This window comes from Phyllobates terribilis, unplaced genomic scaffold, assembly GCF_046119375.1.
Source record: "Phyllobates terribilis strain yellow unplaced genomic scaffold, ASM4611937v1 Scaffold_1__5_contigs__length_1240528914, whole genome shotgun sequence".
NCBI lineage: Eukaryota > Metazoa > Chordata > Amphibia > Anura > Dendrobatidae > Phyllobates > Phyllobates terribilis.
In genome coordinates, this window is record NW_027362761.1 from 224,265,127 (window position 1) to 224,277,599 (window position 12,473).

General features: G+C 45.2%; 1 protein-coding gene across 3 annotated transcripts in view; it reads left to right on the forward strand.

Annotated features, from left to right (window-relative positions):
• Window positions 1-12,473, forward strand: part of LOC141166450 (kelch domain-containing protein 3-like) — a 103,294-nt gene that overhangs the window by 11,623 nt on the left and 79,198 nt on the right. For all 3 annotated transcript variants that reach the window (XM_073653141.1, XM_073653132.1, XM_073653150.1), the window contains 2 exons: window positions 551-593; window positions 10,285-10,363. In XM_073653141.1, coding sequence (XP_073509242.1) covers window positions 551-593; window positions 10,285-10,363 — 122 coding nt within the window. The remainder of the gene's footprint in view (window positions 1-550; window positions 594-10,284; window positions 10,364-12,473) is intronic.

Genomic DNA, 12,473 nt, shown 5'->3' on the forward strand with positions numbered 1-12,473 from the left:
TATCCTTATATAGAGAAGACCAGTATAAGGCCTCATTCAGATGTCCATTTTTTACCTACGTGTTCTATCCATGATTTTCAAGGATAGAACATGTACCTATTATAGTCTTTTTGTCGACCGTGCGTCCATGCAGAAATCATGGAGACATGTCTGTTTTGTTATCGGCATCACGGATGAAAGTTCCAATACAAGTTATGGGTCTGAGGAAATCAAAGAGAGCACATGGATTCCATTAGTGTACAGTCCGTGTGTTGTCTGTGATTAACATTGCAAAGGATAGAAGAAGCTTTGTAATTTATTTATTTTTCCAAAATGCAATTTAATTATTTAAAAATCATACAATGTGATTTTCTGGATTTTTTTAAGATTCTGTCTCTCACAGTTGAAGTGTGCCCACAATAAAAATTACAGACTTCTCCATTCTTTGTAGGTGTGAAAACTTGCAAAATTGACAATGTATCAAATACTTATTTTCCCCACTGTATATAAATGTATATATGGTATTTATATATAATTTATACATTTCATGTATTCATTTCTCTTTTTATAGGATGAGGAGCCAGTGTATCTCAATGACTTTTACATGCTTTCAAGTAAGAGTTTTTTACTCAATAATACAGCGTATAATAACTATAAATGTGAAATTAAGATATGTTCAGTTACAGCAAGGTAGTAATGCAGTCACCTACTGAAATACCGTATTTTTCGCTTTATAAGACGCACTTTTTTCCCCCCAGATTCGGGGGGAAAATAGGGGTGCGTCTTAGAAAGCGAAATTACCTTACCGGCTGCGGTGGAGCGGGTCCCAGAAATGCTGCAGGGTGCCAGGGATGCGGACGTGGTGCCGGAGATGCTGTGGGGTCAGGATGGGGTGTTCAGAGGCGGCTGAGGGCCCCATGCTGTCTGACAAGTTCTGCACTGGAGGAGTCCGGTGGTGCGGGGGCTCCGCCAAGCTGGAGCCCCGAACCTTCCATGCTGTCCTATGCGATGGACTCCGGGAAAATGGCAGCCGGAGGCGGCACATGCTCAGATTGAGATCTCTGCGCTGAGATCTCGTTTCCCGAGATCTCTGTGCAGACAGCATGGGCCCCACAGCAGCCTCTGAACACCCCATCCTGACCCCACAGGATCTCCGGCACCACGTCCGCATCTCCGGCACCCTGCAGCATCTGCGGCCTCAGCCAGCGGCAACCCTGGGACCCACTCTACCAACGCCCCCCCCCGCCCCCCAGATAAGCTGATTATAATACTCACCGGTTTATTAAAAAACATTTTTTCCTATTTTCCTCCCCAAAATTTGTTGTGTGTCTTATTAACCGGTGCGTTTTATAATCCACAAAATACGGTAATTCTTTTTTCACTTTTTTATTCTTTATACTGATCAGCATAATTGCTTTACATATAGAATAAATGTTACATTTCATGACATATATAATTTACCCTCATTATGTTTGGCAATAAAAATATGAATTAGTATTATGTGAAAAGTTAATTAATAAAATGTTGGAGACTTGTGCTACTTTGTGAGGTCTATGAACCGTGACTGTTGGGGAGGGCCGAACCAATAGGCTGAAATTAATTCTGCTCAATATTAATATTACCATTTTAATTATAATTATTTTATATTAATATTAATTGTATCACTTATATTGAGCAGAATTAAGTATTCTGACAGCCCCTATATACCATATGAGCCCACGCATGACCCTTTATATACAGTATGAGCCCCCACATAGCCCCCTGCATACAATGTGAGCACCCACGTTGCCTCTGTATATACAGTGGGTACGGAAAGTATTCAGACCCCTTTAAATGTTTCACTCTTTGTTTCATTGCAGCCATTTGGTAAATTCTAAAAAGTTAATTTTTGTTTCTCATTAAAGTACGCTCTGCACCCCATCTTGACTGGAAAAAAACAGAAATGTAGAAATTTTTGCAAATTTATTAAAAAAGAAAAACTGAAATATCACATGGTCATAAGTATTCAGACCCTTTGCTCACACACTCATATTTAAGTCACATGCTGTCCATTTCCTTGTGATCCTCCTTGAGATGGTTCTACTCCTTCATTGGAGTCCAGCTATGTTTAATTAAACTGATAGGACTTCATTTGGAAAGGCATACACCTGTCTATATAAGACCTCACAGCTCACAGTGCATGTCAGACCAATGAGAATCATGAGCTCAAAGGAACTGCCCAAAGAGCTCAGAGACAGAATTGTGGCAACGCACAGATCTGGCCAAGGTTACAAAAGAATTTCTGCATTACTCAAGGCTCCTAAGAGCATAGTGGCCTCCATAATCCTTAAATGGAAGAAGTTTGGGACCACCAGAAGTCTTCCTAGACCTGGTCATCCAGCCAAACTGAGCAATTGTGGGAGAAGAGCCTTGGTGAGAGAGGTAAAGAAGAACCCCAAGATCACTGTGGCTGAGCTCCAGAGATGCAGTAGAGAGATGGGAGAAAGTTCCACAAAGTCAACTATCACTGCAGCCCTCCACCAGTCGGGCCTTTATGGCAGAGTGGCCCAATGGAAGTTTTCCTCAGTGCAAGACATATGAAAGCCCGCATAGAGTTTGCTCAAAAACACATGAAGGACTCCTAGATTATGAGAAATAAGATTCTCCGATCTGATGAGATGAAGATAGAACTTTTTGTTGATAATTCTAAGTGGTATGTGTGGAGAAAACCAGGCACTGCTCATCACCTGCCCAATACAATTCCAACAGTGAAACATGGTGGTGGCAGCATCATGCTATGGGGGTGTTTTTCAGCTGCAGGGACAAGACGACTGGTTGCAATTGAAGGAAACATGAATGCGGCCAAGTACAGAGATATCCTATATGAAAACCTCTTCCAGAGTGCTCTGGACCTCAGACTTGGCTGAAGGTTCACCTTCCAACAAGATAATGACCCTAAGCACACAGCTAAAATAACAAAGGAGTGCTTCAGAACAAATCTGTGACCATTCTTGACTGGCCCAGCCAGAGCCCTTACCTAAACCCAATTGAGCATCTCTGGAGAGACCTGAAAATGGCTGTCCACCAACGTTCACCATCCAACCTGATGGAACTGGAGAGGATCTGCAAGGAAGAATGGCAGAGGATCCCAAAATCCAGGTGTGAAAAACTTGTTGCATCATTCCCAAGAAGACTCTTGGCTGTACTAGCTCAAAAGGTTACTTCTACTCAATACTGCGCTAAGGGTCTGAATACTTATAACCATGTGATATTTCAGTTTTTCTTTTTTAATAGATTTGCAAACATTTCTACATTTCTGTTTTTTTTTAGTACGCAGAGTGTACTTTAAGGAGAAAAAAAATGAACTTTTTAGAACTTACCAAATGGCTGCAATGAAACAAAGAGTGAAACATTTAAATGGGGTCTGAATACTTTCCGTACCCATTGTACATTATGAGACCCCACATTACTCTCTATATATCGTATGAACCCCCACATTGCCTCTCTATATACAATATGAGACCTCACATAGCCCCCTGTACACTGTATGAGTCCCCACATAGCCTCTTATATACAGTATGAACCCCCACATTACTCTCTATATACAGTATGAACCCCCACATAGCATCTCTATACACAATATGAGCCCTTACATAGCCCCCTATATATAGTATGCGCTCCCACAAAGCCCCTATATACAGTATGAGCCCCCACATAGCTTCTCTATTTACAGTATGAGCCCCCACGTAGCCCCCTATAAACAGTATGAGCCCCCACATAGCCTCTCTATGTAAAAAAAACAACACATGCTCACCTCACTTCAGTTCCCCCGATTCTCTACTCCTGTCTCCGTTGCACTGACTCTGCATACAGCAGACACAATGTAATGACATCATCGCATCTGCTGGCTCACTCGCACAGGCTGATTGGTGGAAGAAGGAGCCGACGATTCGATCCTCCACCAATTTATTCACTGCTCTCTGCATCCAAAGGATACAGAAAGCGGTAACAGTGGGCGGCAGCAGGTGAGGGCATGGTGCGGCCTGTGGGCCACTTTTTCAGTCATTTGGCAATCTCGGTACACGGGCTAGACTGTGACAGCCAGAGGGCCGAATGTGGCCAGCGGGCCGCAATTCGCCTACCTCTGCTGAAGAGTATAGCGTATTCTACTGTACCCAGGTAATAATTAGGAAGCTCAGAGGCACACATTGCCAATAACAATTTGGGGAACATCAATTGGTAGAATATACAGACATAACCCATTTATTACTAGGGACTGGGTTAGGTATTCCCATTAACATCATTCTCACATCACAATGCAACCCCGAATTTGTGGGTCACTGTCAAGTACCATCTAGACGGTGACCTTATATGCATCTGTAGATGCATGTGACCCGTAAATTTTAAGATTTAATAAATTTTAATAGCAATTTCTAATAAAAAATATTTTTTTATTTTTATACATTCACATCTTTTCTTCTTCTCTCACCTCCATATTCTGGCAATAACAATTGTTCTTTCTCTTCGTTTAGGCTAGATGTAGAAGAGGTGTATTGAGAGCCATGGTCTTAGGCAGTAGTAAGCTGTTTACACCAAATTTTCTGGAGTGTGGTGTAGCTTCTGGATTAGGGTATATCAGGTGGACTCACCATTTGGATGGATGATGTCAGACACAGAAAATCCATAGCTTCAGAGGTCTTGGACACCAAATCAGTGCTGCTTGTGAGTCTAGGCACTGGAAAACTATATAATTCAGAGTTAGTAAATTAACGTTTTCCCTGGTTACTTCAGCTTGTCATGGTATTGCATATGACATGCTCTGCCTAAATTTAGGATTTGGCTCCAGAAAGCTGGCATTCCCGGGCTGCGTCAAAAGGAAAATGTGGGTGTGAAGAATATTGGAGATATAATTCCATGTCAATCATTGTATCCTATATGCTAGTGGATTATAAAGCCCTCCAGTGTGCAGTTGTAACTGGACACTTAGCAGGTGCAGGAGGCGGGGGGAGCAAGAGACAGTGAGTGCCAAAAATCTCACCTGGCCAGCTTCAAACAGAGGAGTTACTCCCCCACCAGCTGGCTGGTGAGCTACAACAGGAAGACCCCCTGTGGATCCAAGCCATGCGGTCTCCCTTTGTGTCAGACAGCTATAATTCCATATCGAGTTATGGAAATACTATACGGAAAACAAAAACAGTTGGCGCGCCAATGGTGAAGAGCCTGAGGTTTGGGGGTGGGGGGAAGGGGGAGATGTTGTGACCACTCACCTGGTCCTGTTGTGCCAAGGAGCCCCGCACAACAAGGGAAAACGCTTCCAGGTGGGAGTCTGTATGATGACCGCAGCTTAACAGGGACTGCTGTAAGGAGTTTCTTTCTGCTTCAGCGGTCACATGACCGGGACCGTGTGACCGAAGTGGGCTAGGGGTTAAGAACCGGACCCACTGGTCCTCAGGCAGATGGTACTGATGGCAGTTTTTTTCCAAATGCCAGCTACCAGAAGAAGATAGCTTCAGCCATCGAAGCGCGTCGTGGCGTTAGAGAGCGTATTAAACAATAAAAGGTTTGTGTTTTATAACCTTAATTCCCTGTCTAGTTGTTCTAGCTCTTCCCTAACACCGCACAATTCTTTCCTTCTTGATGGACATACTATACGTCCTAGCCATTCATAGAATATATTTCCGAATTCCTCCGGACATGGCGAATGTCCGCCTGGGTCCCAACCCAGTCTAGCGCATAGGGATGGGGAGATAAATAGCACAGCTATTTGGAAATCCATAGGACCACTGTGTTGGCCTCCACGCGTAGCAGGGGCCCGGCTGGACCCGATGCACCAGAAACGGCTCCCTAGAACCATCCATTAAAGAATTCTAACCCATTTTAGTTTCTGGAGTTTATAGCTAATAGAGGCCAGGGGTGGAGATTTAGGTCCAGCCCAGGGGGCAGAAAGAGTGTTTGACCCAGAGAGGTTACGAGCTCCTGCAGCTCTTGACCTAGGGCTTTTTCTCTGGGAGGTCGCAACGACACATCGCATGGGAGAAGTCACCCATCAGAGGGACCCACATGCCTCCCATGTGGCAGCCCTCCCCCGCAAGCCAGGCCTTCCATATGACTGGTAACTGACTCTTAATATCTGCATACTTTTGTACCACTACTATTGTGTTTGCATCTCTGACCATTATGTATGTATAACCCTTATGTATATAGTGTATTGTCTGGTGTGCCCTTAAGGAGATTAAATATATAATTTAACCTTGAGCTGCTCTTTTGTCTTGTTCCACGAATCCACACGTCCGTTGTTCAGCTTAATTCCCATGCTACCGGGGCTGGTTTCTGACCTGATATAATTCCCGTTAACGGACCAGGGGTTTATATCTAATAGGAACTGGTGGCAGCTCTACCAAGCTGACAGGATTCTGTTTCACTGGGGTCAGTGAGAGGGGCCTCTCAGCCTATCAAGTGTATGAGCGAGTGTGGTGCCATGTCAGTGACTGAGTGGGCCACCTTTTCTCACTCCCGGTACCTTCCTGTACCCGTTTGGACAGGGGGTGTCTGTATAGAACTTTACCAATCTGACCTTGTGTCCCCGAGGGGGTGCGGAACTTCACATTGGTGCAAAGTGCAGATCTGCATCACGTCATCCGTCTTATGTAATTGTGACGTCAGGGCGGGTGGCGAGGTGTGGATCCTTCACATGTGGTGGCAGCGGTGGGATTCTGCGTGATCTCTCTGATGCCATTCGTCACATGTGGTGGCAGCACAGTGGGATCGAGATAATAGTGTGTGTGGAATGTATACTCACAGTCACTAAAGACTTCCAGTAGTAGCTTTTGCAGCTGGGGTTTTAAGATCAGCTCAGCACTAGACAGTCCGACTTCAAATACTGTAAGGTGTGTGGGTGCATAAGGTTGCAGCACTGTGTCAGTCACCATAGAGTGCAAGAATGGCCAGTGGTGCCAAGGGCGGAACCAAGGAGGTGGGCAATGCTACGGACAATGAGGAGGAGGTGGAAGATGATGTCACTCTAGGAGAGGGGTCTATCCCTGGCTCCCCAAGGAGACAGTCGCCGGCAGTCGGTCCCACAGTGGGCCACTCACCACCTGCCCATCCCTTGAGCCAGGCAGGCTTGTATGACCTCATGCAAGCTGCCTTGGCCAGTCTCAAGGCTGGGGACAAGGCCACCTATGAGACCTTCATAGCAGAACGACAGCGGGAGCACCAGTAAAAAATGCTCCAACTCCAGCTTCAGCTGCCGACCCCAGCCAGTCGCGAGTTCTCTGAGATCAGTGTCCCGAAGCTACAGGTGGAGGACTTCCCCGTGCTGGAAAAAGGAGGAGACTTTGACACTTTCTTGCTGGCATTTGGAAAAAAACTGCCATCAGTACCATCTGCCTGAGGACCAGTGGGTCCGGTTCTTAACCCCTAGCCTCAGGGGTAAGGCCCTGGAAATCTTTGGGTACCTGCCCAGTGAGACCACCCTGAGCTATGAGGACATCAAGCAGGCTCTGGTCCGGCAGTAGAACTTGACCCCCGAGACGTATGTACCGAAAGAAGCTCTGGAGTATACAGCGAGGTCCTGTAGACAGCTGGGTCTATCACATGCGGGCCCTACTGAGAGCAGTTGACCAATGGACCATGGGACTGAAGCTCACCATCGTCCAACAGCTGAAGGAGCTCATCCCGACTGAGCAGTTTCTGTGGAACTGCCCGCAGGACCGCCAACAGTACCTCCGTGACCGGAAGCCAATGGAAGCCTCTGCAACAGTGACACTTGCCAACGAGTACTACAACAACAGGACTCCAGAGGCTAAGAAACTTGCCGGCTGGAGAGGAAGTAAGACTAACGCGGTGCCTGCTGTCCCTGCCCCCAAGCCCAAGGGGGCACCTACCTATGCTTTCCTCTCCTCACCGGTAGAGGAACCCCAACTGTGTCAACTCTGCAGACAGCCGGGCCACTTCAAAGCCATGTGTCCCCAGCGCCAGAAGGGCCCATACCCGTCCCAGAAACTGTCCACTGTTTAGTGTGTGAGTGGGGGTGGTGGGAGGTCCCTTGACAATCTTCCGACCATCACCATAGGCCAGGCCAGGGCCATGGGACTGCGAAACACCAGCGCTGAGATGACTCTTTTGCGGCCTGAACTAGTGTCGCCCCAGGATTTGGTACCTGGGAAAGCTCTCGCCGTCTCCGGGATTGGAGGCTTCGAGCTGGCGCTGCCCTTCGCCAAGGTGTATTTAGACTGGGGTGCCAGGAGGGGAGCGCAGGAGGTGGGGGTAACCCCGAATTTTCCCGCAAGTGTCTTGCTTGGGAGAGACTTTGGATGGTTAGTGTCCCACTATGTGGCCACTGTACCCCCAAGGCCTGACCCTCCTGACAACATCATGTCCACCCCTGTTGATGTAAATATAATTAACATGCCTACTAATGGGGATGTGGGGGTGGGCGATTTACTGTGTCCCTCTCCCCTCTGGGGGGAGGAGATCAATCAAGTCAGCTGTGATAAGGCCTTAAAGTGTGGCCAGCAGGCATGCTGGAACAGTTTGTCCTGTGAGGTTGTCACGGAGGGGACAGACAGCTGCGCTGGGGAAGCATGCAATGGACCAGTCCCAGGAGAGGTAGGGCTCCCAAGTAAGGCCGCATTGCAGGGTTCCTCCACAACCGGGATGTCAGAGGGCCAGGTTTGGCTGTTTGGACCGGAGGCTTGGTCAGAAGCAGAGGAGAAGCGGCTGTGACCGCTGTCACACGCAGTGACAGCACTTGGGCCCCTCGGGGGTTCAACGGTTTTTCCCATTCCGACCAAGTGCCTGCCGAGTCAGACGGAGGCCAGGAGACAGGTCCCGGGGAACTGACAGAAGACGTGGCAGTCTAGTCTATTCTGGCCACTTTCAGACAGGGGTTTCAGGTGGCGTTGAAGACTGACAACAGCCTGAAAGTTCTTAAGGAGCAGGCGGCACAGCCTCCCTCGGACTCAGACCTCGAGCGGGTGGTCTGGGACCAAGGACGGCTGTACAGGGTAACGGTCCAGCGAGGTTCACCAGAGGTGTGGCCCAGGGACCAACAGTTAGTGGTGACCTATCCGTTCAGGGCGGAGTTGTTGCAGATGGCACACGAGATTCCGATGGCCGGACATCCAGGGATCACTAAGACCAAGGCAAGACTAGCCCAAAATTTCTACTGGCCAAGGATGCCTACTGCCGTTTGTGTGACACCTGTCAGAGAGTGGGGAAGATGGGGTGGCACCCCAAAACCACACTGGTAGCGCTGCCCATCATTGAAGATCCTTTCAGGAGGGTGGCTGTGCATTTGGTTGGTCTGATGGCCACTCCCAGCAGCTCCGGGAGATGCTTCATACTGACGGTAGTAGACTATACCACCCGGTACCCAGAAGTGGTAGACTTGTCGTCCATTCAGGCCGACAACGTGGCCACCGTCTTGCTGGAGATTTTCTCCCGAGTGGGTTTTCCCCTGGATATGCTCACTGACCGGGTGAGCATGATGAATGCATTGAGCAGAAGATATTGGAAGATATTCTTACAAACATCCAGGAAAGCCTCACTTCCAGATGGTTTCTGCCTTTCTGGTGCATGATGCCAGGATGCTCCAACATCGTATTGAGCCCTCGTGTCCAAACATACATTCAGGGAGCAGATAATGGGACAAGGAGCAACCTGAAAAAGGTGTAGTCATGGAAAAATTTTCATGGCCGATATTTAAAGGGCCCTATCAACCAATAACAGCTTCTGAAGCAAGCTGAATTTAAAGTGAATCTGTGAACAGTTTTAACCACCTAATCTGAGAGCAGCATAGTGTAAAGACAGAGACCCTGATTTCAGTGATGTGCCACTTATTGGGCTATGTGCTTTAGTTTTGGTAAAATAACTGTTTTATTAGCAGGAGATTATTAGTAGGGGCTAGTAAACCTGCTGCCATGTAATCCTCCATATTTAAGAGTTCTGTATAACCACGCTCCCATCACTGATTGGCAGCCTTAAGCACATGAACAGTATACACAGAAATCTGCCAATCAGTGGTGTGGGCGGGGTTATACAGAGCTCAGCATTCAGAGAACTGCTAGATCTGCAGCAGATAAAACAGGGATTTTATAAAAACTGCAGCAAGCAGTCCAAAAAGTAACACATCACTGAAATCAGTGTCTCTGTCCCTACCTCATGCTGCTCTCAAATGTGGTAGCAAAAACTTGGTGACAGATTCCCTGTAATAAAAAATTGTAATTTTTTTATTTTGAATCTCAAGAATAATACATCTTTTTAAATTCATTATACCATAAGAAAAAATTATTTTGTTGTAATTGGGTCAAATTTATTCCACAGTAACACCTAATGATGTAACATGGGAACTAATCCCACAGACTGGCCATATACCATCACCTCGAGAAGGCCATGACATTTTGTAAGTAATAGATTCGACTTGTGGAAGAATTTTTGTTTTTCTTTATTTCATAGTCTTTAATTAAAGGGAACTTGACATCACCAGAAACGCTATTTACCTTCAGATATACAGTAGAGTTAATCTGCAGGTAAATGGCATTAAAATCCCTATATAGCCTGCTGGCTTGAAGTGTGGCTACACAGAGATAATTAAAGGGGTGTTCCCATCTCCAAGGTCCTTTCCCACTATGTAGTAGGTGTATTAATAATAATATTAGCAAATACCTCCAATTACAAATGTAGTATAGTTTTTCTGATTTGCTATGTCTCTTTCCTCATGTGCAGACATTGCAGGACCTTAGGTATCCATGGTTACGACCACTAGCAGCTAGCTAACTAACTCACTATATCAGTGGTCGTAACCATGGATACCTAAGGTCCTGCAATGCCTGCACACGAGGAAAGAGACATAGCAAATCAGAAAAACTATACTACATTTGTAATTGGAGGTATTTGCTAATATTATTATTATTATTACACCTACTACATATTGCGATAGGATCTTGGAGATGGGAATACTCCTTTTAAGTTTTAATCAGGGTGTAACAACTTTTTCCGAGTCACTAGGGCGTTTCATTGGATTGATTTCGTCACCTTTCAGTATACTGAGTGTGCACCTATAATCACGCCCAGGCACTGAGTGACAGTTCGCTCTGCACACACACGTTGCAAGCCGGCTGTCACTAGGCAAAATCCCTGGGCATGATTACAGCCACACTCCCAGCATACTGAGCGGGTGATGTAATCGCTCCCCTGCACCGCCCCGGTGACTCAGAGAGAGCTGTTACACCGAGGCACTATTATATAGTACAGTACTAATATACCTATACATTGAAGTATACAAACTGCTTAATTATACTTATCCTATTTCCGCCGTTTAAATCTTATTGTATCTAATATTGTTATTTTTTTCCCATAACCCCACATTTATATCTATGAAGTTATTTCTTACATTTGAATAAACCATTATTCACACATTATTCATATTATTTGCAATTGATTTTCAAAAGAAGGGAAAGGAGAAAGAGGAAAAATGAAAAAAAAAATTATTGTTTATTTTTGCATCATTTCACATGCATTAATAAATCTCCATCAGTACCATCCACATGCACTAATAAACTGATGTGCAATCCAATATTATTTACACACGTCCAGCTCTCTCAACATAAACTTTAAAGCCATTTCTATTGTTTCCTTTGGCACTGTTCACACTCAGAACACCAATTTACACAAAATCCAATACTAAGTGTATGCAACTAAGATTAAATATATACCCTACAATGAGTTGCCACACCTTATAAATAATTAAAATATATAATTTATTAAATTGTTTAAAAACATAATTATAATACATGTATATATATATATATATATATATATATATATATATATATATATATAAATTACTTAGTACGAGTATACAGTGGTGGCCAAAAGTATTGGCACCCCTGCAATTCTGTCAGATAATACTCAGTTTCTTCCTGAAAATGATTGCAATCACAAATTCTTTGGTATTATTATCTTCATTTAATTTGTCGCAATGAAAAAACACAAAAAGAATTGTCCTAAAGCCAAATTGGATACAATTCCACACCAAACCTAAAAAGGGGGGTGGACAAAAGTATTGGCACTGTTTGAAAAATCATGTGATGCTTCTCTAATTTGTGTAATTAACAGCACCTGTAACTTACCTGTGGCACCTAACAGGTGTTGGCAATAACTAAATCACACTTGCAGCCAGTTAACATGGATTAAAGTTGACTCAACCTCTGTCCTGTGTCCTTGTGTGTACCACATTGAGCATGGAGAAAAGAAAGAAGACCAAAGAACTGTCTGAGGACTTGAGAAACCAAATTGTGAGGAGGCATGAGCAATCTCAAGGCTACAAGTCCATCTCCAAAGACCTGAATGTTCCTGTGTCTTCCGTGCGCAGTGTCATCAAGAAGTTTAAAGCCCATGGCACTGTGGCTAACCTCCCTAGATGTGGACGGAAAAGAAAAATTGATGAGAGATTTCAACGCTAGATTGTGCAGATGGTGGATAAAGAACCTCGACTAACATCCAAACAAGTT